The sequence below is a fragment of the Eptesicus fuscus genome, chromosome 20 (genome assembly GCF_027574615.1).
Source record: "Eptesicus fuscus isolate TK198812 chromosome 20, DD_ASM_mEF_20220401, whole genome shotgun sequence".
NCBI lineage: Eukaryota > Metazoa > Chordata > Mammalia > Chiroptera > Vespertilionidae > Eptesicus > Eptesicus fuscus.
In genome coordinates, this window is record NC_072492.1 from 42,102,406 (window position 1) to 42,130,074 (window position 27,669).

Here is a 27,669-nt window from a genome sequence, read left to right on the forward strand (position 1 = left end):
GCCAGGTGGTAAGTATTTGAGGATTTAGTTACTATACAGCAGGGGTCCTCAAACGTTTTAAACAGGGGGCCAGTTCACTGTCCCTCAGACCGTTGGAGGGCCGGACTATAGTTTAAAAAAAACTATGAACAAATTCCTATGCACACTGCACATATCTTATTTTGAAGTAAAAAAAACAAAACGGCAAAAACACCCGCATGTGGCCCGCGGGCCGTAGTGTGAAGACGCCTGCTATACAGTCTCCATTGCATACCTTTCTTCCCTTCCTCCTCCTTTTTTTTGTTTTGTTCCCATCCCCCTCCCCCACCCCAATGATCCTTTAAAAATATAAAATCCATTCTTAAAATAAAATAAAATAAAATAAAAATAAATAAAATCCATTCTTATCTTAAGGGCCATGCGAAAACTGGCCGCTGGGTGGATTTGACATACGGGCCATGGTTTGCAGGCCCCTGGCTTAGAAGAAGGGGCGTATACGGTGTTTTCTGAAGTGGCCAGCAATTTGGGGGCTGCAAGAAGGGAAAGGAGGCGGCTGATCACAGGAGGGGAGCTCACGAATCTGACAGCCACACTTGAGAGTTTGCAGCAGGGCAGTGGTTCCCAGACTGTTTTCCAGAATCTTACGTTCCTCTAGAGGGGCTGTGGGAGGCCAGGGCCGGCTCAGGACCCCGCTCCTCGCTTGAACTAGAGCAACCCCGCCTTACTGGGTTTTCACGTATGATTTTATTTAACAAAAGGGGCGCTGCTGAAAACGAGGTTTTTGGGAAACCACGGATCTGGGCATTGAAGTCTCATGAGTCACGTACCATGAAACCTCATGTGATCCATGGCCGTCTTCCTGCCCTGGGGAAGGGAAGGAGGAGACAAGACAAGTGTGTGTGAAATCGTGGGCCAGAGAAAAGGCTGGTCTCTCATCAAGGACCAGATTGTGCGATGGGGAAGGGGAGGATGCTGAGTGCGGGAGCAGATGGTAGGCTTGAGTGTTTGAATCTTTGAAGGGTGCATAGGAAGGGGGGCAGGTGGGCAGGAAGGCAGCCCAGGCAGGGCACGATGGCATTTTCTAAAATCCCGGAGGAGGGTCTAAGCATGGGGCCAGAGAATAGACCTCACTCCTGGGCGTGGCCGCGGGGAGGGTGAGACGGGGGGGGGGGGACTTTTGACGGCTTCACTGAAGCCGTTGACCTTGATCTAATGGACAATAGGAAGCCTTCGACGGGGCGGCACAAATGAGAGTGGGGCTTGAGAAAGTAGAGCTTTAGTTTGTACCTAATGCATGTGAACGAGGAAGGGCCAGAGCAGGGCGTCCAGGAAAGAGATGACTGATCTATTGGAAGTGGACTCAGTGGTCCTCGGAGAATAGGAGGGTGGACGGGAGCAGCTCCGAGGGTTGGCTGCATAAGAGGGAGGAAGGAGGGGCAGGAAGAGCCACACGTTTGAGCTGGGGCTGGTAGTATCGACCCCTGGCAGAAATCGGGAAGTAGGACAGGAGAGGGAGGCTGAGGCAGGGAGCGGCCCCATTGGGTTTGGGGTGACGATGAGTCACCCACCTGGGGGTGACGGCATAATCAGATACTAGACCAAGAGTGGACTGGTGAGTGGGCAGGGGGTCATGCTGGGGCTTGCAGCTGAGATGATGGAGGGAGCTGCTATGTGGGGAGGGGGTGGGTATCAGGAGCGCAAGGACCAGGCCCTGACGTGGGCAGGTGGAGAGGGGAGGGCAGGTGAGGCTGGGACGAGGGGTGGGTACTTGCACAGAGGAAGGGTCAAGAGATACAGGGCAAGGCCTTGGGTTTGGCAGCTGGGGAATGAGAAGAGCCCACGCACCAGGGCCAGGAGGCAGTGGAGGGAAGTGGGCAGGTGCTGACTGGGCAGGGGCGAGTGTACCCTGTAGCACGTAAGCTGGGCCGTAGCCATGGAGAAGAGGGCCCAGCGGTGGGGTGGCCAGCTATTGGGTGTGTGGTTTGGCCTTAGATGTCAGCGGTGTCGCTCGTCCGTGGGGAGGTGCAGTGCTGGAAGTCAAGCTTTGTGTGTGTTGACGCTGTGGGGAGGGGAGGACATGTGGGCTGGTCGGGCATGAAGCGATGGATCCGTTGTAACGAGCGTGCATTTTGTGGAGCCGTGTGCCTCTGGGTGTGCCCGTTGTTGAGGTGTGTCTGTCTGTTGTGTGTCTGTGTTGTTTTCTGGGCATGAGTTTCTCTGAGCAGTTCCCGTCCAGGGTGTTATCCTAGAACTTTGTGCAGGGTGATGGTGCCCCCTGGTGGGAAGAAGGGACAATGACCCAGCTGTTCATTCTTGTATTCAGCAACCATTTATTTAGATCAGGGTTTCCTCAACCGTGAAACCTTGGACAGAATAATTCTTTGTTGCAGGAGGTTGTCCTGCGCATTGGAGGAGGTTTAGCAGCATCCCTGGCCTCCGGCCACTAGATGCCAATGGCACCCTCCCCCTCCTCCCCGCTCCCTCCTCCCCCCGAGTATGAAAAACAAAATGGTTCCAGATGTTGCCAAATGTCCCTGAGGGGCAGAGCCACCCTGGTTGAGAGCTACTGACTTAGACCGTTTCAGTGCCAGGCTAACAGAGCTGCTGGGCGATAGGAACACAGGCGGGAATAAGACAGACACGGCCCCTGCCCCTCGTGGAGCTGATGGGCAGACGGGCAGACGGGCAGACAGGCAGACGGGCAGACGGGCAGACGGGCAGGACAAGGAAACAAGTGCACACAGTGATGGCAAATGGTGGTGCGCGCCATGGAAGAAGCGAAGTCAGGGCCGTGGCACAGATGGCAGGGCAGTGGTGATGGTGGCCGCTTTAGCTGTAACAGTCAGAGCAGGCCTCTCCGAAGAGGTGACACTTAGACAGTGTTAGGAGCTCGTCATTGGAGGGCTGGGGGAGGAGAGTTCTGGAGGGGACCGGCACGTGCAAAGGGCCTGAGACAGGAAGGCGCTGAGCGTGAGCGTGTGCTATGTCAGGGACAAGGAGAGAGGTGAAACACGAGTTGGCATTAAGTAGGCACAATGGCGGTCCAGTGGGCAGGCTTGCGTGGGGATGGGGTTCCTTACCCTGCCCCTCACAGTGCCTGAACCAGAGAAGGCATCCGGTACTTTCTGTGGATGGACAAATGTTGGAGCTCATTGGGCTGGCTGGAGCAGAGAGGGACTGGGGCCGGGTGGTCAGGGGGCTCGCTGGGGACTCTGTTCGGCTGCCCCCAGTGAATGGCCTTGGCCCAGAGATCCCTGATCTGGGCAGAGGTTGGTGTAAGTGGATCCCAGGGAGGGCCTGGGCTGGGCTGGGCTGGGCTCTAGGGCTGGACTAGCATGGAGGCAGGGCACCTGGGCGGGGCCGACCTGTGGCCTGACTTCTTTGCCCCCTCTCCAGCGCTGGCAAGACCTCAACGTGATCAGCAGCCTGCTTAAGTCCTTCTTCCGAAAGCTACCTGAGCCTCTTTTCACTGATGGTGAGTAGGGGGTGGGAGTGGAGAAGTGGGAGGAGGAGGGACACTCTGACCACTTTTTAAATTGGGTTTGTTGGTGTTATTTTGTGTGTGTTTTGTTTTAATACAAAAGAAACATGTGCTTGTGAAAAGCAGGTAGTACAGATACAAACACACGCAAAGGTCCCTGTCCTCCTCCAACTCCCCTCTCCGGAGGTCATGCCAACATTCTCTGAGCATTTCCTCTGTGCCAGGCACTGCTCCCTACAACTCCCTGAGGCAGACACTATCATCTCCACTTCACAGATGAGGAAACTGAGGCACACAGAGGTTCAACGACCTGCCCAAGGCCTCACAGGTTGTAAGGGTTGGAGCCAGGATTAGGCCCCAGGCATCTGGCTTCAGGGCCCAGCTTTGAGCATCTGCTGAGCTGCTGATGAACAATGTTGTGTTTCCATCCAGACCCTGTGACACACAACAAAGACACAGAGGTATTCAGCGGTGTGCTGATCAGTGTTTAACCTCTGGCTCTCTGGGGGGCAGGGAGGGAGGCTTAGTCTGTAGTGTTTTTCCAATTTCCATGGTATAAACACTCCCACCAGGGCTGATTTCAAGCCACCGACAGATAGGATAGATACCCTGTGAGCCGTGTGGAGCCGGAGGTGAACTCGGTTGGTCGGGAGGTGAAGGCTCTCCGGAGCCAGGGGGGCGGGGCCCCAGCACACCACTGGTTGGGTTACTCTTAACAAAAGGAGGCTTGTCATTGTGAGATTCATTCATGTCAGCACAAAGAGCTCTTCCTCGTTCTTCTTTTAAATCAACCGCATAGTATTTCATAGTCCGAATAGACTATCATTTGTCTAGTCACTCCCTTATCGATGGATATTTCGGTTGCCTGCAAATTTTTGCACAGGACACGGTGCAATGACTTTCCTGGCGTATGTCCCTGCACACCCGGATCAGTGTCCTCGGGGCAGACTTCTAGGTCCACGTTCCCGGCAAACATTTTTTTAAAAGATACATTTAATTTTTTAATTAGAGTTGACACACCATATTATGTTATTTTCAGGTGTACATCTAGTGATTAGACATTTATAAACCTTGCGAAGTGATCCCCCGATAAGTCCAGCATCCATCGGACACCTTACATAGTCATTACAATATTATTGACTATATTCCCTGTGCTGTAATTTACACCCTGTGACTGTGTTTATAACTGGCAATTTGCACATCCTAATCCCTTCCCTGGTAAACATTTTTTTTTTTACTTTTTTTTTATTGAGGTATTATATGTGTACATATCTTACCATTACCCCCCCACCCTACACCCATACATGCCCTCACCCCCAAGAGATTTGCGTCCATTGTTTATGCTTATATGCATGCATACAAGTCCTTCATTTGATTTCATATCTCCCTGGTAAACATTTTTGAAAGCTCACGTCAGGTGGCACTCTGAGAGGTGGGGCCTCGTGCACACCCCACGAGGAAATGATAGCATAAGAGAACATTATGCCCCCCCCCTCCCAGCATTGGAGGTTATTAATATTTTAAACCTTTGCTGGTCGGGTAGGGGAAATGGCATCTCATTATTGTTTTCATTTTCATTTCCCTCATTACTAAGGAGATTAACTGTCTTTTCATTAGTTTATTGGTCTTTTCTATGTCCTTTGTACTTGCCTGTTCAGACTATGTGCCCATTTTTCTATTGGATTGTCTGTCTTTTTTTCATATTGATTTATAGGATACACGCTCTTGTACATTATAGACACGAATCCTTTGTTAGTTTTTGCAAATACTGGGTCTGCCATTTGCCTTTGAACTTTCAGCAGAGAAATTGGAAACAGTTGTTTCCAGTGCAGTCAAAGCGGTTAATCTTTCACGGATTCTGCATCTCATGCTTAAGAAGGCCTTATGATTACGTGACTATTTTCTTATTTTTCCCCAATATTTTAATAACTTTATACTTGGCTCTGTAATGCAGTTAAATGTGTATTATGTGAGCTAGATACAGATCCCCTCCCCGCCATTAACATAGCTCCGTGGTTGGCAAACTGCGGCTCTCGAGCCACATGCGGCTCTTTGGCCCCTTAAGTGTGGCTCTTCCACAAAATACCACGGCCTGGGCGAGTCTGTTTTGAAGAAGTGGCGTTAGAAGAAGTTTAAGTTTAAAAAAATTAGGCTCTCAGAAGAAATTTCAATCGTTGTACTGTTGATATTTGGCTCTGTTGACTAATGAGTTTGCCGACCACTGACATAGCTAATCATCCCAGGGACATTTACTGACGCCTCCATCTTCCACACGGATTTAAAGGGCCACGCTATCACGTAGGAAAGATCCACGTGGCCCGTTTTCCTCCTTCCTGTGCCGACCCTTGTTGGCTTCCCCTCCAGTCCCGCTGCTCTAGCCGTGCTCTCTCTACAGTACGCTTCACTATCCGGTGCGGCAAGGCCTTCCTCATCATTCTGCCTTCAAAGAACGAGTAGAGGCTCTCCTTATGCCTTTACTCATCCAGATGAACTTTAGAATAAAGTTACCACGTTCCACTTTTTAAAAGTTTCCCATGGACTTCTGAAGGGAGTTGGGGGAATCCTGACGCCGGTGGGGTGGGGTGGGGTGGGGTGGGGTGGGTGTGTGGAGACTGAAAGGCCCCTTCCTCTGTCTAAGCGTTCTCTGAGCATTGACCTTGTGGTGTCCCTGTCCTGGAGGCTGGTGCCGGGACCCCTTTTCCAGTAGTACATGCAGCTCAGGTCTTATTTCTTCCCGGATGCGCACACCTCGGCGACCCCAGGTCAGGTGCACACTTGAGTACAGCTGCGGGGGGTTTGGTGCCGTGAACACGAGGCCACGGAGCCCTTCGGAACCGGACCAGAACAGGCCTCCCTGACCTTCAGCCCGAAGCGTCTCCCCTTTCTCTAAAGGGTCTTTGGTATGTTCTAGACAAATACAACGACTTCATCGAAGCCAATCGCATCGAAGACTCGAGGGAGCGGTTGAAAACGCTGCGGAAACTGGTAAGGAAAGAGACACTGTTGGGCAAAAGGCAGACTGGGTTGGGAGAGCACCACGGTCCCAGGAGGCCCGGGGTCCAGGGCCACCAATTCCCGCTGTGACCTTGGGAAGCCCTTCTCCCCTCAAGGCCTCAGTTTCTCCATCTCTACCAGGGGGGCAGTGAGAGGGTGGATTCCCGAGCCCCTGAGCTATGGCAGTGGGAGCCCCTTTGGGGTGTGATGGACCAGGGAGGCCATGACGGTCTGGTCCCATGCCTCTTCTCTCTCCTGCCCAGATCAGGGACCTCCCAGGACACTACTATGAAACACTGAAATTCCTCGTGGGCCATCTGAAGACCATTGCTGACCACTCGGAGAAAAACAAGGTGGGTGGGGGCTCCCGTGTGGCGTGTGGGGGAGGGAGGGAAGCATACCTGGGTCTCCTCAGCATCTTCTGAGCTCCTCTGGGTCAGATACTCTCAAGCCACTCCTCCCGGCCAGTGCTTCTCCCTCGGAACTGTCTCCTGTGGCTGATGAAAATCCATCCTCCCTGCTGGCCCCTCGCTCTGCCCTCTGGGGGGCCAGGGCTGAGAACGAAAACTAGTTTCCCTCTGCCCCTCTCTGGCCCGGCCGGCGTGGCTCAGTGGTTGAGCATCGACCTATGAACCCGGAGGTCATGATGGTTCGATTCCTGGTCAGGGCACATGCCTGGGTTGCAGGCTCCATCCCCTGTGTGGGGCGAGCATGAGGCAGCTGATCAATGATTCTCTCTCATCATTGATATTTTTCTCTCTCTCTCCCTCTCCTTTCCTTTCTGAAATCAGTAAAAATATATTTTTAAAAAGAAAGAAAAGAAAACCCATCCTCTGATTTAGCTGGAATTCCTTGCATGGCTTTTTGCAAACCACGCCTCGAGTATCTTCTGGTTCTGCAGCGGGGAAAGTGCGGGGAGCTATAGGATTTCTCTCAGTCCTAAGACAGCCTGGGAACTTGCAGGGGCCCCCTCCAGGACCCCCCAGGCTAGCACAGTATGGGTGTGCAGGTTGGGTGCCGCCCATGGCTGCTAGACCTGGAAGTAAGGGGGCTGAAACCTGGCGTGTGCTCCATGTACCAGGCACCTCCATGCCCACGCAAGGAGGCGTGCAGCCCCTAAGCCAGGGACAGCTCAGGATGTGGCCGGGAGGGGCCTGGGGGGCCCAGAGGGCGGGAGACCTGGGGGACTGGAGTCAGGCTCCCGGGGTTATTGACACTGACCCGCTCCCCCCACTGCCCAGATGGAGCCCCGGAACCTGGCCCTGGTCTTCGGGCCGACGCTGGTGAGGACGTCGGAGGACAACATGGCTGACATGGTGACCCACATGCCTGACCGATACAAGATCGTGGAGACGCTGATCCAGCATGTAAGCAGCCACGGGCCCCTGGGCCCCCCGCTTCTGCGCCTGGGTGGGTGTGCACCGGGAAGGCTGCGGCAGCTTAAGGAAATGCTGCTGGGATGGGGAATGCCCTTCAAGGCCAAACAGGAATAGATCCTCGGATCCCTGTCTTCTGGGATTCCCCCAGTCCCCGGCAGAAGCAACAGGAGGCCCCCGAGTTTCCAAGATGTGTGTGAGGGGAGGAGGGAGGAGGGAGGTCAGGGGAGGTGCTCCTGGGCTGGAGAGCAGAGGGGTGAGCGCAGGGGCACCTTCAGAGAGGCGTCCATGCATAAACCCGCAGAGAGTGCAGGGTGCAGGGACGGAGGCAGAGCTCTGCCCGTGGGAGGAAATGGTGATGCCGAGGGTGGGGCGGAGACGGAAGGGCAGGGACAGGCATGGTCTGAGGCAGGGCCCTGCACCCGGGCTCTGTTTATCTTGGGCTGGTCACCTCCCTTCTCTTGGCTGCTTGGAGCCCCAGAGGCCTGGTTCTAAGGGTTCTTGTGATTGTCCGTGAAGGATGAGAACCGAGAGTGGCCAGCAGAGGGCCCAGGAGGCCTTCGTCTTCCAGAGCCAAACCCAGGGCAGCAGTGCCTCCTCCTGGGCACGCAGGGATTTTTTTATGCACCCCCTTAGATTTCCATTTCCAAATGTTGATATGGCCTGTGGTCCAGACCCCCGCCTGCCAGGAGAAATAAGATTGGCAGCTAATCAGGGGGAGGGGAACCTTAGCCTCTCCCACCTCATACAGACTTTAGGGCAGGGAAACCAGATCATGTTACCCCCATTTTACAGATGAGGACATTGGACTGGAGCTCAGAGAGGTAAAGTGACTTGCTCAGGTCACACAGCTGACAAATGGCAGCCTGTGCTTTTCTCCCCACCTACTGGGCGGGCAGATTCCGCAGCCTGTCCCGGAGCGAGGGAGGCTGGCGAGAGTAAGGCAGTGGGTCCGCGTCGGTCTTGCTGCCTGGCCTGGCCTGTTGGCTTCTTTCTTTCCTTCACTGTGTGGCCAGGGTTCTGAGCCCTAAGAGGGAGCATCATGGCCTGTTCTCACCCTAAACCTGGGACCCCCGGCCTGGAGGCCTGGCCCAGAGCTGTCCGGGAGGCCAGGGCCCCAGGTAGCATCAGAGACCCTGATGCGGCCTTGGTCTGGGGAAGCTTATCTCCCTTGGAAAAGCTCAGCTCTCCAACCCAACAGGGAGCCCCCTGGAGCCCCCATGAATCTGTGCTTTGTCGGGAAGTGGGGGGCGGGGGCAGTAGGGAAGAGAGAGAGGCTGGTCCCATGGTTCCTGGAGAAGTTCCTAGAAACTTGAGGCCTGTGATGAGCTGGGGTGTCAGGAACAACAGTCTTTGGGGAAAAGGGAGGCCCAAAATGTGTCCACTTACTCTCCCCCAGAGCCGTGAGGGGAGTCCCCAGCCAAGGAGGGCCTCTGGGCAGGATGAGGGAGGTGAGGCATATCTGTCTCCTTCCTGGTGTATTCCCAGCACCAAGCGCAGTGCTGGGCACAGAGTAAACACTCGGTGTTTGTTGAATGAATGAATGAACGAATGAATGAATTTCTATTGAGGTTATGCCAGTCTGGGCTTTACCACCCAGGGATTCATTCCTGGAAACTGAGCTGGTGACCCTCCATTTTCTGCCTCCTTGGCATGGTTGTTGAGGGAGTGAGCTACCCCCTCTTCAGGCCCCTTAGCCACCCCCAGGCTTACGGGGTCTGCCTAGCGCAGAGGCTCTCTAGCGAGGGGTCAGTGTAGTCATGAGCCCAGGCAGGGGTTGTACTTGTGGCAGAGACTACCCTGGCCAGGCAGTGGACAGTTGGAGTTAGTGGGTGACGTGACCTCCTGCTGGGAGTTCTCGCCACGGCCATGAGCTGGCCTCCCCTGCCCGGGACTCCTGTCACCTGTGGGATCCGTGGACAGCAGGGCTGGAAGTGGCCTTCAGGCATCAGACCTGTCCTCACATTGTTCAGAGGGGGTGGGAACTGGGGTGAAGAGGAACAGTGAGTGACTTGCCCAGGGTTGCACAGCAAAGTGATGTCAGCAGAGACGAGCAAACCCAGGTGTGTGGCTTCTCAGCGGCAAGTCACCAACCAGCTCACACGCGTTTGCTAACTCGAATGGAACTCAAAGGAAGACCTCGTCCAGGCACCCGTTCAGTTGTCACTCAGCACACATGGTGGTACCTACTATGCGTACACTGGCATTTGTTCAGTTGTCACTCAGCACACATGGTGGTACCTACTATGCGTGCACTGGTATTTGTTCAGTTGTCACTCAGCACACATGGTGGTACCTACTATGCGTACACTGGCATTTGTTCAGTTGTCACTCAGCACACATGGTGGTACCTACTATGCGTACACTGGCATTTGTTCAGTTGTCACTCAGCACACATGGTGGTACCTACTATGCGTACACTGGCATTTGTTCAGTTGTCATTCAGCACACATGGTGGTACCTACTATGCGTACACTGGCATTTGTTCAGTTGTCATTCAGCACACATGGTGGTACCTACTATGCGTACACTGGCATTTGTCCAGCTGTCACTCAGCACACATGGTGGTACCTACTATGCGTGCACTGGTATTTGTTCAGTTGTCACTCAGCACACATGGTGGTACCTACTATGCGTGCACTGGCATTTGTTCAGTTGTCACTCAGCACACATGGTGGTACCTACTATGCGTACACTGGCATTTGTTCAGTTGTCACTCAGCATATATGGTGATACCTACTATGCGTACACTGGCATTTGTTCAGTTGTCACTCAGCACACATGGTGGTACCTACTATGCGTACACTGGCATTTGTCCAGCTGTCACTCAGCACACATGGTGGTACCTACTATGCGTACACTGGCATTTGTCCAGCTGTCACTCAGCACACATGGTGGTACCTACTATGCGTACACTGGCATTTGTCCAGCTGTCACTCAGCACACATGGTGGTACCTACTATGCGTACACTGGCATTTGTCCAGTTGTCACTCAGCACACATGGTGGTACCTACTATGCGTACACTGGCATTTGTTCAGTTGTCATTCAGCACACATGGTGGTACCTACTATGCGTACACTGGCATTTGTCCAGCTGTCACTCAGCACACATGGTGATACCTACTATGCGTACACTGGCATTTGTCCAGTTGTCACTCAGCACACATGGTGGTACCTACTATGCGTACACTGGCATTTGTCCAGCTGTCACTCAGCACACATGGTGATACCTACTATGCGTACACTGGCATTTGTTCAGTTGTCACTCAGCACACATGGTGGTACCTACTATGCGTACACTGGCATTTGTTCAGTTGTCACTCAGCACACATGGTGGTACCTACTATGCGTACACTGGCATTTGTTCAGTTGTCACTCAGCACACATGGTGATAGCTACTATGTGTGCACTGGCATTTCTCAACCTGGCACTAGTGACCTCATTGATTGCCCCACACCAGGGATGGAGCCCGCAACCTGGGCATGTGCCCTGACCGGGAATCACACCGTGACCTCCTGGTTCATAGGTCGACCTCAACCACTGAGCCATGCCGGTCGGGCTATGTGTTTTAACTTTCAATCAGTGAGCTTGGCTCATATACTTTATTGTAACTTTTGTACTTTTAGGACTTATTTCTGTTATGCAATCTTTTTCTGTTAACCACATTATTACTTTATTTCCTTTTTTGGTCTATCCTACCTTGCTTTGGCTGGGTTGATTTTTTCCCCCTGTTATTAAAATCATACGATTTATAAAACCCACATACAATTATAAAGCCCATCCTTATGTTTAGTTTTCACTATCAGTTTCTAAACCTTCCCAGTCTTCCATGCCTTCCTTCCACCACATCTAAAAGCCAAGTACGTAGTGTCCTTTCACCTGTCGCTGGTTTCTCCCTCTGAATTTGAATTCCAGATCGTCATGAACACACTTTGTTTGTGTGTGGGCATCATTCTTGGTTTGGTAACAATGGACTTTTCTATGCTACTACCCATCCTTATTTCTCAAAGCTTAGTGCTCAACTCTGGATTCATTTCTTTACTTGCTCATGTACTCAGAGAGTTTAGCAGGGTATAAAATTCTAGGTTCAAAGTTCCTGCAGCTCTGGCTCAGTTGGTTGGAGCGTCATCCCTTATACCCAAAAGGCTGCAGGTTCACTTCCCACTCAGGGCACATACGTAGGTTGCAGGTTCCATCCCCAGTTGGGGTGAGTACGAGAAGCAGCCGATCGATGTTTCTCTCTAACATCTCCCTCTCTCCCTTCATTTCTCTCTAAAGTCAATAAAAAAATTTCCTCAGATGGGGATTTAAAAAAATTCTTGCATTTGTAGCCCAACAATACATTGAAATAATTACTTGTTGTGCCTGTTGCTGCTGAAAGTTTTAGTTACAGCTGATACATGCTCATTTGTAAGCAATCTGTTTTTGTTTTTTAGAAAACTTTTAGAGTTTTACCTTTAAGATTCTCAAATTTCACAAAATATATCTAAGAGTGGAATTTATGGCTTCAGTTTCTATCGCGTTGGCATTTATGAGAAGCCTCTTGCCTGCCTGCCCCTCAGGGAACCTCCTAACACCTTCCAGGGCTCCCCCAATTGTAAGAGTGGAGCCCAGGGCTGGCGTGGGGTACACTCAGCACTGGCAGGCCTGGAGGGCCTCCTCCCTGCGGTGGACCCCGTCGGCCCCACGCCGCGCTGCTGCCCCGCGCTTCTGGCTTGCAGTAGGGAGCCACCCATCGCGATGTGCGCTGGGCAGCGTTTAGGGAAAGACAGGCAAAGAGAGAAGCTCTCCCTCCGCAGGTCCTCAGTCTCCGCTCCGACCCTCTCTCACTCCCGCCTGCATGTCCCTCCCACACGGGGGTACAATCTTTTCTTTCCCCAAGGGTTTTGCATAGTCTCTGGAGTCGGGTTCCAGAACCTGTCAACCTCTGAGCCCTCTGGCAACCAGGCCAGCCTGGGGTTTGTTGAGAAGAGGGGGGCCCTTGCCTCTTGGTGCCCCCTCCTGTCCCATCCCATCCGGCGCCTGAGTGGGTGCTCTGGACTGAGCAGGTTGGGAGCCCGTGTCTGCCTGTCTCCCTCCAGCCCCTTCCCACGCTGATTTCATCACTTCCTTTTGTCTCCTCTGCAGTCAGACTGGTTCTTCAGTGATGACGAGGACAAGGGCGAGAGAGTAAGTGGTGCAGAGGGCAGGCGGGGGTCGGGGGGGGGCCTCTTCCCAGGCTGCGGGGGGGATGGGGCGGGGAGCAAGATTCCAGCAGGAGAAGGTCCCTGCCCTGTGGCATCCCACTCCGACCGAGGAAGCATAGACCCTTCTCCTCAGGAGCACCCACGCCGACAGGAGACACATCCTTGCCTCCGGGAGTTCTCGGTCTGCGGGGGAGACACAGGCCTCCTCTAAAGAACAGAGTCCAGTAGCAAAGGCAGACCCCCACCTTTCAGTCTGAGGCAGAGGGTGTCGGCCTGAGGAAGGTCCCGTCTGTGGGGGAGACACAGCTCCTGCCTTCAGCGGAGGGAGCAGCTCAGGACTTTGGGGCTCAGTCAAGGTGTTGGGGAGGCACAAAACAGTCCAACAGAGACATGTCGGCCTCTCAAGAGTGCCTGCGTGATGAGGGAGACAGCCACCGCCCGGCTGAGCCAGTCTGATGGAGGAGCCGTGCGCCCTGTCCTTCAGGGTACCCCATTCTGCAGGACCCGGTCTAGCCGTCGGAGGGCATGGCGGCTGACCTTCCTTCTCTTTGCAGACCCCTGTGGACGACAAGGAGCCGCAGTCAGTGCCCAACATTGAGTATCTCCTGCCCAACATCGGCAGGACCGTGCCCCCTGGGGACCCAGGTCCGGGTGAGTGCAGGGTCCTGGGAGAGGGCGGCGGGAGGGTGGGCTCTGCATTCCTGAGGGTCCCAGATGCCATCCCGGATGCCCAGCCAGACGCCCAGCTTCCCTGCTCCTGCCCCGCGGGACCCTCCCCTCCCCCCACCACTGAGAAGGGGCTGTGGCAGGGCCTTCTCTCTCTCTCTGGGGAGGTCCAGCCTGCCTGTGTGCCCTCCTCCTCACCTGCTCAGCTGCCCCCACCCCAGGGCTGGGTAGGAGTTTTGTTCACCCTCCTTCACTGGTTTCTTTCCTGAGCTTTTTATTTCTCATGGGCTGTGTCCTTCTGGGCATGTTTCTCTTTTTAATTCTTCTTCCTTTTCTCCTTGCACCCCTCCATCCCTCCTCCCTCTTCTCCCTCCGCTCTCCTCCCACTCCCTGGATCCTGTTCCTTCTCTTCTCCTCCCGCCCCCCTCCTCCAGCGGACCTGTTGGAGATTTAAAGGGTACAGTGTGGCGTCGCGGCCTCGGTCACTAACAGTGGCGGGTGATTATAAGAAGGCTGGGCAGGCACGAGGGGCAGGCGGGGACAGCCGGGCCGTGAGGACCTCACCCTGACATGCCAGCCACCCATGACAGTTAACAACCCGTCCCAGTCCCCTCCCATCTGGAAGGCCCTTCTCCGGAGGAGGGAGGCGCTTGCGAGGGCCAGATCCTGTCCCCCTTGCCAGGAAGTCTGGCTGCCCTCCCGATGATCCCCATCCCGAGGCCTTCCCTCTGTGCCCAGCCCGGCTACGTCTGGTCATCTGGGCAGGGGGAGGCTTGGCTGGGAGCAGGTCCCCGCCTCTCCGGACACCAGTGACACCACCTTTCAGAAGCCTCTTATGGCCGTAGCTCCTGCCTCCGTCCCCTTCAAGGACTGACTCTGCTTCTGAAACCAGAGCCCCTGGTCACTCAGCCCGAGTCCTGTTTGCAGGCCTCCGGCCTTCTCATGGCAGAGCAGCCTGGAGACCAAGGATTGCCCAGTCGCTCCTTGGCTCAAGCCACTGACCCCTCCCACCCAGGGAGTGAGCTAACCTCGGTGCTTTGGCTGGTCCTGTCTCTGACGGGAGGTGCATCACAGCACCCTTAGTTGCAAGAGGCAGGCTGGGGGAGGGCCCAGACGCCATGGGGTGGGGATGGCAGAGGAGCCCTCGTCTCTTCTAGTCACCCGCCGCCGCTCCCCTGCCCCGTGGTGTGTCGCTGTGTGGTCAGCACATCTGCTCTTCTCACCGTGTGCGGGGTGGGCTGGGAGGAGACCTCTAACCTGCTTGCCAGAGAGTGTGGATTAACTGCACTGCCCACTGCCCCCTCGGACCGGGGCGGCCATGGATCAGCCTGCTCCCTCCCCCGTGCTGGAGAAGACGCTGCCAGGGCTTGTTTCTGGTTCCTTCTCCACCCCTGTCGTATGAAGGGAGGGGGACCCAAGTCCCATGGAGGTAATAATGACTTTACGCCCCTTCATCACTCTGGTTATAAATGAGGGCCTCACGTCTGGAGGTGGAACCTAGCAAGGCTCTAACCCCCAGGCCACTCCACCTCCTGTGTCCCACCTGCTTCATGTCAGCCCCTGTATTCGATCATTCATTCACATGGTCCTCTCATGTCCTGCAAGTGGGGGGTGAGGGTGAATGTCGGGCACCCTCCTCTCTCTGCACTGTGTGGTCTCCATGCTCCAGAGCATCTGTGATTTGCTGTGTCTCACTGTTGTGGTTTCGTGGACTGCATCTGATACTGGGCATTTTCTCTCCAGTGCTTCATAGTAACCGGGAGAGGAGGGGGAGCGGAACGAGGACCCCCCAAAAAGCCCCTCTTGCCCTTAACCCTGGGCAAATGAGGTGTCAGTGGCTGGCAGCCTCACCAGGAAGTGGTGACTGACATCCTTCTCTGCTCCATCCCTCTCCCACTGGAAATGGCCTCAGAGGCCGATGACGCTCCAGGGCCCAGGGAGGTCTCAGGTCTCTGACCTCCCTGGTTTCTGAAGCCTTTGAAGAGGGAATCGTGTTCACAAGTCTCAGCCTGCTCTTGCCCCGATCCAACGTTCCTTTTCCTTTCTCTTTGCACCAACAGATTCCACCACCTGTAGTTCAGCCAAGTCCAAGGTAAGTGCCAAGGCGGTTCTGAAGGCTTTATCGCAGGACAGGGCAGACCCTGTGACCTTTTGGTCAAGGGAACTGGGGGGATTGCAAGTAGACCCCGAGGAAAGTTGATGGTCAGTGGGAAGGAAGATAGGAAGCACTGATGTCCGAGATACAGAGAGGTGGCTCTCCTTGACGGTTACCGGCGAGGCATCTGGTGTAGTGAAGGATCTGGCTGGGAGGCAGTGTTGTCCAGGGGTTAGAAGTCCTGGGTTTGAATTCTGGTTCCACCACTTGGTAGCTTTGGGGCACTGGGCAAGTTACTTGACCTCTTTCCGATCCTCAGCTGTAAATGATGGCTACTGTTTATCCCCATCAATGGCGTTAACAGTCAACACGTCCCATATAACAATGTTTAAGGTCTTTGGAGAGCCCAAAGCAAGCAGAAGGAAGGAAATAATAAAGATAAGAGCAGAAATCAATGAGATTGAAAATAATTGAGAAAAATCAATAAAACCAAAGCTGGTTCTTTGAACCAGACCTCACAGCCAGCTACTCACCCACTCCAGCCTGCCCTCTGAGACAGAACCTGGAGGCGAGGCTGCTGCCCCAGGCAGACCCTGCCCTGCGGTGAGTTAGAGCTTGATGGGTGAGATTAGAGCTTGTGGCCAGGGGCGTGTCTTAGTCAGCTCAGGCTGCTGCACAAAACACCATGGACGGAAACTCACTTTCTCACAGTGCTGGAGGCTAGATCCGAAACCAGGGCGTTAGCCGGTCAGTTTCTGGTGAGAGCGTTCTTCCTGGCTGGTAGGTGGCTGCCTTCTCCCAGTGTCCTCGGATGGCACAGACAGAGAGCAAGAGAGCTCTGTGGTGTCTCTTCTTCTAAGAGCACTAATGTCACCATAAGGGCCCCACCCTCATGGCCTCTTCTAAAGGTAGTCAGTGAACTCAGTGAAATATCGGCTGTTGGAACTGGGCTCACTTCTGTCTGGGTCTTTAAGTGCTGGCTGGGTCCCACCGAGCCCGCGGTGCCCCACACAGAGCAGGTACTCACTGTGTGTCAGATGAATGCACTGGAAAGAAGACTGCTCCAGTCTGCAGAGGCCCCTTGTACCTTCTCCAGAAAGCCTCTGCCTGCACACCTCTGGTGATGGGGAGCTCATTCCATCCCAGACTTCTGTGGCGGAGAACAAGGTCATTGCAGCAGCCTGAATCTAGCTCCTTGTCCCTTCCCCCCACTGCACCCGCTAGCCTCCTGGTTTCCCACAGCTTCTCCTGCACTGACCCCTTGACCTTCAGGTGAATCTGCTGACCTCTGCATTCACCGGAAGGGACCATTCTGCCCTCGTTACTTCTGTAACTAGTTGGGTGAGACGGTAACTTGGTCAGATGGTCCTCCAGGCCTCTCACGTTTCTGAGAAAATGGCCAAGACAGAAAGCGGCACCGGCCGCCCGGTGTCTCAGACTGATCATCGAGTGCTGCCGTGTCGCAGAGCCCCAGGGGTGCCTTCTGGAACCGTGCAGTGTGGGCAGCCGTGGCCCAGGACCACGTGCCTGCGAATCCCGAATCCCTGACATGCTCCGGCTTCCTTAGAACTAACTGATGTGGGAGAGAATGCATAGGATGCAGCGGCCACCCCGCCATCTCTGTGTCTCCACTCGTTGCTACAGGATGGCGGGAACGGGTGGCCTGTGAGGAGGTGTCCAGGGTCATGTCACTGCAGCCCAGCAGGGGGTCACTCCCAGCACCTGCTTCTGCAGGCTTCCTGTGCTGAGGGAACTCCACTCACCCATTTGCTCGTTCACTTAACACTTACTATTTGTTGAACACCTACTGTGTGCCAGGCGTCATGGATGCAAGCACAAACAAGCCACAGACCTCGCTTGCTCTCAGAGAACTCAGACTTTTATATAGATGATGTGGAAACAAAGCTATTCTGATGTGAAAGGAGCTGGTACGGATGTACCTTCAAAGGGCTGTGGCAGGGATAGGGAACGGCCGGCCCTCAGGCTGTATAAGGCCCGCAAAATCATTGGGTCTGGCCCTGCCACGGCATCAGGGGTGCCTTAATTAAATGTTTGACCAAGGATAGCAGGCTAATTTTTAGGTTGGTAATTTTATGATGTTATAGATATCCAAATGGTCCTTGGCAGACCCAGCCTCACCCCTGGGCTGTGGGGACAGAGAAGGGATTCACCAGCTCAAAGGAAGGGCTGGGAGGTGGCTGCACGGAGGGAGCCCTGGTTGAGCTGGGCCTGGTAGGAGCAGTAAGAACTCATCCGGCAAATAGGGCGCAGCTCCTATTGGGCAGTAGAGCTGGCCTTTGGATTGATCCGGGGTCAAGGAGTGTTGGGGTTGGGCGCTGGGGACAAGGCTGACATGCATGCCAGTGAGGTGCGGTGGGAAAGGGAAGTGAACTTGAGCAGGTTGCCCTGGGGAGGCCTGTACACACGGAGGAGGTGGAAAGGCAGGTTTCCCAGGAGGGAGTGGCGGGAGGGAGGGGGAGGTGGGAGCTGTGGTCAGAGAAAGGTCCCTGCCAGGATCTGGCGATTATAACCCAGGACAGTCTATGTGAAATGGGTTCAAACTGTCAAGTATTCCTCACTGTTGAGACACTATTGTCACCAGAGCTGTGTCTAAAAGGGTTTATCCAGCGCTGCCTATGGAGCATGGCACGGAAGTTGGGGGAGGGGGAGGCGCTAGGCCAGCACCCAGCCCACAGGAAGGAGTTGAGAGTCTGGATTAAGACCGGAAGGGGTGCTGGGAAGGCTTCAGGGGAGGGGGAGGGCGGCAGGGGTCTCCAGGGCGGATAGTGGCACTCCAGCCGGGACAGCGGACCCGGGGACGGTGCAGGATGCCTGTGGGGCTGGTATCCTGGTGGGCACGTGGAGGGCGCCGAGGCCTCCCGCCTGGGGCTGGGCACCCCCTGAACACTGACCCGTCTCCACCCAGGGCTCGTGGGCCCCCAAGAAGGAGCCGTACGCCCGGGAGATGCTGGCGATCTCCTTCATTTCGGCCGTCAACCGCAAGCGGAAGAAGCGGCGGGAGGCGCGAGGGCTGGGCAGCAGCACGGACGACGACTCGGAACAGGAGGCGCACAAGCCGGGGCCGCTGCCGCCCGCGCCCGGACCCCAGGACCCGCCGGAGGGGCCGCTGCCGGGCGCCGCCGTCCCGGAGGGCCCCCCGGCTGCGCGGGAGGAGCGGCCGGCCGCGGACACGCGCTCCATCGTCTCGGGCTACTCCACGCTGTCCACCATGGACCGCAGCGTGTGCTCCGGCGCCGGCGGGAGGCGGCTGGGCGCCGGGGACGAGGCGGACGACGAGCGCAGCGAGCTGAGCCACGTGGAGACGGACACGGAGGGCGGCGCGGGGCCCGGGGGCCGCCTGGCGCGCAGGCCCTCCTTCACCTCGCACCACCTCATGCCCTGCGACACCCTGGCGCGGCGCCGCCTGGCCCGGACCCGCGCCGACGGGGAGGGTGCGGGCGCCGGGCGGGGTGCGCCCCGCGCGGTGGAGACGCCCGGCTCGGCCTCGTCCAGCAGCCAGGAGTCGCTGCGCCCCCCGGCGGCCGCCGCGGTGACGGCTCTGGGCGCGCGGCCCTCGCGCCTCGAGGCCCTGCGGCTGCGCCTCCGCGGCACCGCCGACGACATGCTGGCCGTGCGGCTGCGGCGGCCGCTGTCGCCCGAGACGCGCCGGCGCCGGAGCAGCTGGCGCCGCCACACGGTGGTGGTGCAGAGCCCGCTGACCGACCTCAACTTCAACGAGTGGAAGGAGCTGGACGGAGGGCGCCCCCCGGAGCCCGCGGGGCCGCGGCCGCACAGTGACAACAAGGACTCGGGCCTCAGCAGCCTGGAGTCCACCAAGGCGCGGGCCCCGTCGTCCGCGGCCTCGCTGCCGCCTGCGCCCGGGGACCCGGGGGCCCTGCAGACCCAGGCCCCGCGCCGCTCGGCCGCCTCCCGCCTCCACCAGTGTCTCTGACCAGCCCCCGCCCACCCCTCCCCACTCGCCCACGACTCAGCGCCCCTGGGAAACAGGCGTCTCCTCTGGCCCGCACCCCCGCTTCTGTTTCCCCGGGCGCTGAGGCCACGTCTCCGGTTTGCGCGCTGGAATTGAGAGGGAGGGGCAGAGTGTGGATGGGGAGGAGGAGGAGGCTGCTGTGTCTGTGTCCCCGGTAAAGGGCAGAGTGTGCCCTTACGGGCCTCTGTCTGCACTTAAAGACCCTGGTTGGCCATGGGGTGTGGATAGGGAACCCCAAGTCTCAGACTACAGGAAAGACACTGGGTGATGCTGGTTCTTCCCTTCCTTCCTCTGTCCCCCCCCCCGCCCCCCCCATTAGCTCCTAGCTCCTAGCTCAGGGGGTGGGGTGGGGTGGGGTTGTGTATGTATGTCTGGGGAGAGGGGGTATAAGGTGTTGGTGTCCATGGGAGGGGTGTTGTGTGTGCAAATGTGTGTATTCACTGTCCACAGGTGTTTCCAGTAGCGACTTCTGCCACCCCTGCTTCCTTTGTCTCCCCACCCCTACCAGGGCTCCTGCCCTTGGCACACACAGGGGTCCTCCCCCTGATGCTTTTCAGAGCCAGAGAAGGGGGTTGGGGCCACTCCACAGAGGCAGGACTCACTCTCTCCAGGTATACCCCCCCATCAACCTTTTGGCAAACTCTAAATCACCCCGCCCCCCCCCCCCAACCACCCAACAGCGCTTTGACCATGGGGAGCTGCCCGTTCCCCTAGCAGGGTCCCGGGTCCCTCCCCTACTAGACCTCCCTTGCCTCTCTTTGTTCTTCCAGCTGTGCCTGCTTCTTCCACAACTCAGGCACACAGACCCCCACCTGCTGCCCTTTGGGAGTTAGTGAAACATCCCAGTCTCTCTCTCTCTCTCTCTCTCTCTCTCTCTCTCTCTCTCTCTCTCTCACTCTCTCACACACACACACACACACACACTGATTTATGGGGTCTGAGCTGGACTGGTCCTTCAGGATGGGCTAGACCCAGCCCTCCCCCTCTATCCTCCCCCCTCCCATTGTAAATAGACCTCCCACCCCCAGGCCTCCCACACACTCACCAGGCCTCCCACACACGCCCTCACTCATTCCAGGGAAGCCCGCGTGGGGCTGTGAACCCTACTGCCACGTCTGTCAGTCCTCTCGGTTCATGCAAAGATTTGCTGTAGATTTCTCTCTCCTCCCTCCCCCCTGCCTTTTATTGTAAATACTGTCTCTACATGTGTAACATATTATAAAGAATTTATAAGGATTTTTAAAGATGTTCTGCTCATTTAAAGAATGTTGTAACCGTGTTGGATGAGCCTCTGGCCCCACGTCCGCATGCCTCCTTTCACGGTGTCTTGGACACACCTATCTAGGCAACAACTAAGAGTTCCTGCTTCTGGAAAGTTCTGTCTTAAAAGTATAGTCTATATCTTGGAAATAAATGGCCTTCCTTGAGGCACAAGTCAGATGTCTCACTTGTTGTGGAGGGAGGAGGGGCCAGAGGAGGTGGGGGTCAGTGAGGGTTAGGGGGCCGGACCAGGTGGTGGCAGAGCTCTTCCTCCTGGTCATTTGTAGGTGTCTTGTCCTGGGAGACTGGCATGAGTGGTGGCGTGGGCACAGAACACAAGATGGAGGGCAGGCGACCCTCATTGCAGGAGGTTCCCGTGCCTCCGCAGGAATGCAGAGGGCAGGTGCACAGGCCCCTTCCTCCTCAGGCCTGCCCGGACCTTCAGAATGGTCCAGAGGTGCTGCTATAACCCGACAAACAATGGGTTCGTGCTGCCTGTCACTACTTGAGCCAATTATGCAGAGACAGGGTTGAATCATTATGCGCGTTCATTCCAATATCGCCGTAGTGTGGGAGAGCAGCAGGGTATCCACAAAAATGTATCTGCAGCCACCATAAGCCAGCTGCTTATAAGTACAAAGAAAAGTAGGCAAGAGGTCCAGTTTACAGACATGCAAAAGGACTAGGGGTCTCCAAAGGGCTTAGTGATATGCAAGGGCTGGGGTTACATGGGGAAACAGCCAAAGGGAGTGCCAACATTAACAGGTAAGCAGGCTGGCGATTTGCAAAGGCCTGCAGGTATGCAAAAGGGCTGGGGATCTTCAAAGGGCTGGCGATTTTGGTTTCTAGAACAAATCTTTGTTCATCTCTCCATGATAACAGGCAGCTCCGAATGGTGAGGAGGGCTGCATCTCCAGGTCAGCTCCAGCCAGGGTGGACTGTGCCTTCTTTAATCAGAATAAAACAATCATGGGTCACAGAGCGTGATTAACATTTCTTACAATGCTAGCTGGTTCCCCAACATTCTATTTCTGCCCCCTTCACTGCCAAGAAGACAGGAAGCTTGGACAAGGCCCAGGCCACTGATAGGGCCCACCCTAGCCAGCTGTCACCATAGGCACGCTAGGCCCTGACAGCCCCAAGAGGACATTCTGGGTTTTGCCCGTTGTCTTATTCACATGTGCAGACCTACAGCGTGGTGTGTTTTCCTTCTCTGCCTTGGCTCTGTAGTTTCCAGGCTGCCTTTGATGAGCTCGTATTCATATGGAAGAAAATCAGGTGATAGTCATCAAAGATAACCAAGGGAGGGGCCCAGGAGCTGGGAAGAGAATTGCTTACTGAATCTTCCTCTTTCCCCCACCTCTGCCCCAAAGGTTGTTTTTGTTTGTCAAAAGAGCTAAGAGCTAGTGTTATTGTGGGCTCACATCAGCCCCGGGGCTTCACAGGTCCTAAGTCAATCCTCTAACAGTCTTTTGAACTCCACACCATGTCATCTTCATTTTATATGTGAGGAAACTAAGGCACAGGGAGAAGACATTACTCGTCCAAGGTCACGCAGTTATAAGTGGTGGAGCCAGGATAAACTTAAGCCCAGAGAAGGGAACATAAGAACAAGGTTACCTGCCCATTAGGCCACCTTCTGCGCTGTACTAGGCTTTGGATGAGAGAATGTATCAAAACCCTATGATCTCCTTCAACTCTGCTTCAAAAATAAAGAAATGCAGACATCTCCAGTAAAGAAAAACAGAGAATTTGTTGTTAGCAGACCTGCCCTATAAAAAATACTAAAGGGAATCCCACAAGCTGAAATGAAAGTACACTAGATGGTAACTTGAATCCACACAAAGAAATGAAGAGTACCAGTATTATGAAAGCAGTATAAACATTTTTCATTATGGTGAGAGAGGGTTGTTGGGGGTCTGGTTCAAGGGTCGAGTGCCAGGGTCAAAGGTCATGGGTCAAATTTCAGAGGTCAGGGGTCATCCATCAAAGGTTGCCATTCAGGGGTCAAGGGTCAAAGTTTAGCAGTCAGGAGTCAAAGGTCAAGGGTCTGAGATCTAGGGTCTAAGGTTATAGTGAGGGTTAGGGTTGTTAGGGTTGTCAAGAGTAGTTCAAGGGTCAAATGTCAAGGGTTAGGGTCAAAGGCCAGGAGTCAAATTTTTGTGGTCAAAGATCAAACGTCAAGTGTCAAAAGGTTAAAGTTCAGGCATTAGGGTTAAGGGTCAGGGGTCTGAGGTCAAGGGTTATGGTGAGGGTTAGGGTTGTTAGGGGTCTAGTATAAGGGTCAAGTGTCAAGGGCTAAAGGTCAGTGGTCAGGGGATCAAAGTGCAGAGGTCAAAGGTCAGGGGCAGGATAAAATGCCAAAGTTCATGGGTCAGAGGTCAGGAGTGAAACTTGAAGTTCAAAGGTCAAGGATCAGGGTATTGACAGTTAAAGTACAGGGGCCAGAGGTCAAGAGTTAAGGGTCAAAAGTCAGGAGTCAAAGGTCAAAGTGCATGGGGTCAAAGACTAGGGGTTAAGGTTTAGGGTTGTTAGTATTGTCAAAGGTCAAGGGCATGGGTTCAGGGTTGAGGGTCACAGTTCATAGGTTGAAGTGCCAGGTGTCCAAGTTCAGAGGTCAAATGTCTGGGGTCAGAGGTCAAGGGTCAAAGTTGGTTTGAAGGTCAAGGGTCAGGGATCTAGGGTTATAGTGAGGGTTAGGGTTAGGGTTACTGTTGTCAAGTGTCAAGAGTTAGGGTCAAAGGTCGTGTCAAAGTTTTGTGATTAAGGGTTGAAGGTCTGGGTTCAAGTGTCAAAGGTCATCAAATTTCAGGGTTCAAGGGTCAGGGATGAAATGTCAGGGGGATCTGAGGCTATGGTTATGGTGAAGGTTAGGATTGTTAGGGGGTCTAGTTCAAGGGTCGTGTCAAGGGTTAGGGTCAGGGGTCAAATATCAGAGGTCAAAGGCCAGCGCTCAAGGTCAGAGGTTAAACATCAGGGTGTCTGATGTTGAGGTCAAAGGTCAGCTGTTGAGGGTCAGGGGTCAAAAGTCAACGTTCAGGAGTCAAGGGTCTGGGGTCTAGGGTTATTGTGAGCGTTAAGGTTAGGGTTGTCAAGGGTCAAGTTTTGGGGTCAAGAGTCAAAGGTCAAGAGTAAAAGGTCAATGTGTCAAGTACCTAAGGTCAGGGTGGTCAAAGGTCATATGTCAATGGTTATGGGTCAAAAGTCAGAGGTCAAAGTGCATGGTGTCAAAGACTAGGGCTAGTGCTAGGGGTTAGGGGTTCGGGGTTAAGGGTTAGGGTAGTCAAGGGTCAAGTGTCAAGGTTTATCATCAAAGGTCAGGGTTAGGGGGGTCAACATACAGAGGTCAAAGGTTTATCATTCAGGTGTCAAGGGTCAGGGGGCAAAGGTCAGCAGTCAGGGGGTCAAGTGTCAGGGTTCTAAGGTCTAGGGCAAGCATGTCAAACTTGTGGCCAGCGGGCAAGGAGGCATGGTCTAAGGCTGGTCTATTGGGGGTAGAGGAATCCCAATAATACCCCAGACCTCAGTGAAGCAGGGAAATGCCCAACAGGGCAGCTTTGAGGACCTTTAGAACGTGCTGGAACAGTGGTGCAGCCTTCAGAATTCCAGGCAAACCTAAAAAGCCCCATCAGGACATCTGGCCCACGCAATGGTGGGGCAGGCTGGACTCTGCTATAATAACCTGGAAGGGTTCAGGCAGCTTGCTGGCTATAGGGTCAGGGTCCAGGGCCCCCACCCAATCAGAACCAAGACTAAATCTCCTCTCAGGGGCCTTTCCATTTCAGAGAATGGGGTAAGAGGAGCCAGTAGGCCTTTGAGGAGGAGAAGGCCGAAATGCAACATGATGGGGCTGGAACTCGACCAGCAGACAGTGTGTTTCAAATCGTGGGTTTTGACCCATTGAAAGGTCATGAAATCAATTTAGTGTGTTGTGACTGAAATGTTTAGAATTTAACCGAAAACACCAGAGTGCATTGTCTATGTAAGTGCTGTTTCACTAACTGTATGCGTGCTTGTGTGTGTACATGTCTGAATCATTAAGATGAAAAATGGGGACTACTAGGATAATCAGACTTGGGTCTTGGGTCAGGTAGAGCTGGATTCTAACCCTCACTGCACCTTCCTAGTTGTATGACTCTGAGCCAGACATCTAACATCTCTGGCTCTGTCGTCCCAGGTGTTAGCAATGCCACTGGAGACCTCACTGGTGGTGGCGAAGCAGCTTAGCCAGGAGATGTTCCTCTCCAGCCTCCAGAAGTTGGTCTCTTGGTCTCAGGGCCCTTGGGGGCAGCCGCAGCCCCTGGGGTGTTTCTGCCCCTCCTCCCCTGAGCCTTGCCTGTGGGGCAGTTGGCTACCAAGATCCCCCTCCTCTGTCCCACCCATCCCTGCACCTTCCAGGGTGAAGCTGAGAAATAACGAGACAGCAGCCCATAGGAAGGAGATCCAGGAGAGGAAAAAGAAACAAGTTTTATTTAAGCCCCAAACACTCGGCTAGAAAAACCGAAAGAGGAGAGCAGGGAAGTGGGGAGAAGAAAAAGGACATTAAAAAAGAGAGAGACAGAGAAAACACAGCAACCCTTTTCCATTTAGAAATTGTCAAGTTACACTGACAGAGGTCACAGAATATCCACAGAAGCCATCACTGCTACACCAACACGGGCCCTACGGGGCGGACCGGGCAGGGGGTGGAGCCAGGGCTCGCCCCGGGGGCCCCACCTGGGACCCCTCTCTGAGCCCGAAGCTCCTAGGGGAACAGCATATCGTGGAGGGGGCGGGAGAGGAAGCCCCCGTGTGAGTATCACAGCACAGTGGGCGGGGGCTGGGAGGACCAGGTACAAGGGCCCCCCCAGACGGTTTAGTTTTCTCTTGGTCAAGCACACACGGATGGACAGAGCAGCGAGGCGCATGCAGCTGGGGGGTGGGGAGCATTGACGTGCTGTGGGCTTTGAGAGGCCGAGGGGATGGGGGCTTGGGCGGGCGGCCAGAGCAAGTGGTGCAGGGATGATGGAACAGTTCATCACACAGGCACTTCCACACGCCCGGGTCTACACGCATTTGCACACTCCCACACAGGTCACGTGCACCTCCATGTACACCCCTCTGTCCACACATATGTGGCCCACATACATACAGTCTCTTGCAGCTACACACATCTGCACACACACATCACACGCGCTCTCGTCTGCAAAGCTCTTCCACACCGATATGCAGGAGGGCATGTGCTGATGCCCAAGCAGGCCACACGCACCTACATGCACACACCTCCCCGCATACAGGGGGCGGTAACTCACACCTGGGCACACACGCTTCCCACCACGCACGGGTCAGTGGATGTGTGCAGTGTACACGGACATGCAGGCTGTGCACAATGCCACGCAAATGCCTCTCAGCCCGTAATGTGCAGGAGCCAAAGTGAAAGATGGGAATCCCATGGGGCTCCACGTGAGCAGGTGGGGCGGGCCCAGGGTTCCCTCCCTCTGCCCTCTGGGGGATGGACACGTCCCCCCTGCCCCCACTCCCCACAAAGGGACATTCAACTCAGGACAATGACGGTGGGGCACACATTCAGGTCCCAGGGCTGAGGGTGGGAGGTGAGGGCAAGTGAAAAGTAGCAAGCGAAGAGTCATGGAGTGGGAGGGAGGAGGGGGCACCACTCCCCCCTCCCCTCCCAAGTCAGGGGTCTCTGTACAGCCAGGTCAAACCACACCATGTTACTGGACCACAGAAGCCAGGCCATGTGCCCATCCTCCAGCCCCCCTCCCCCGCCAAAACAGCGGCCAGGGAGAGAATGCCGTGGTTTTTTTTTTTTTCTTTTTTAAATATTTATATATATTTATATTACGTATATTATATATATATAATATGTAAATATATTTTTAAAACAATATAAAATGTTAAGACACTTCACTTAAATGTAAAGAGTTGCCTGCAATTAAAAGTAATTGCATCATTTATGAGGTCCTTTTTTTTTTTTTTCTTTTTCTATTTTCCAGGTTTTGTTTTTTTCAGGAGGGATTTTTTTTTTCCTCTTCTTTTGTTCTTTTTCAAAAAGGCTTACTTGCCTTTGTACAAAAATGATCCAAAGCTAGAAAACAAGAATGAATAAAAAAAAAAAAAAAAAAAAAAAAAAACACAAAAGAGAAATGAAGAAACACAACCCAGTGTTCCCTCCCTCCCCAACCCTCAGCAGCTCCCCGGGAGAGGACCTTCCCGCCAGGTCCCAGGGCCCAGAGGCACTGCCCTTCAGTGGCTCCTACCTTCTGTGCTTCACTCAGGGAGACTCATCCCAGCCCTCCCTCCCCTGGGCGTACCCCACTTTGTGCTCCAAAGAGAACCCCTGCTCCCTGGGGATGCACTCCATCCTCCTCCCCATAGAATCTCCCCGCTGGCCGCTCACTCTGCCCTCTGCGGGGCCAGGGCTGAGAACCAAAACTAGTTGCCCTCTGCCCCGCTCAGGACCTGGCCAAAAGCCAGGCAGGCGTCCGCAGGTGGGGGCCTGGCCTCAGGGACCCTCAAGGATCTCACCGGTGGTCACCGGCTCCCCATCGGAAGACCCCGTCTTCTCCCTTCCCTGGAAACCCTCAGATCTCCAAGAGGCTGGTTGAAGGTCAAGTCACCCTACCCCTGGGGTCAGAGCCAT

At 54.8% G+C, this 27,669-nt stretch overlaps 1 protein-coding gene across 3 annotated transcripts in view; it reads left to right on the forward strand.

Moving 5' to 3' along the window:
- The window catches only part of ARHGAP23 (Rho GTPase activating protein 23), a 68,834-nt gene extending 47,631 nt beyond the window's left edge, over positions 1 to 21,203 (forward strand). For all 3 annotated transcript variants that reach the window (XM_054709056.1, XM_054709057.1, XM_054709058.1), the window contains exons 17-24: positions 3,376 to 3,454; positions 6,372 to 6,445; positions 6,718 to 6,807; positions 7,696 to 7,821; positions 12,959 to 13,000; positions 13,572 to 13,668; positions 15,744 to 15,775; positions 18,705 to 21,203. In XM_054709056.1, the coding sequence (XP_054565031.1) occupies positions 3,376 to 3,454; positions 6,372 to 6,445; positions 6,718 to 6,807; positions 7,696 to 7,821; positions 12,959 to 13,000; positions 13,572 to 13,668; positions 15,744 to 15,775; positions 18,705 to 19,730 (1,566 nt within the window). In that variant the 3' untranslated portion in view covers positions 19,731 to 21,203. The remainder of the gene's footprint in view (positions 1 to 3,375; positions 3,455 to 6,371; positions 6,446 to 6,717; positions 6,808 to 7,695; positions 7,822 to 12,958; positions 13,001 to 13,571; positions 13,669 to 15,743; positions 15,776 to 18,704) is intronic.
- The last annotated feature ends 6,466 nt before the right edge of the window (positions 21,204 to 27,669 follow it).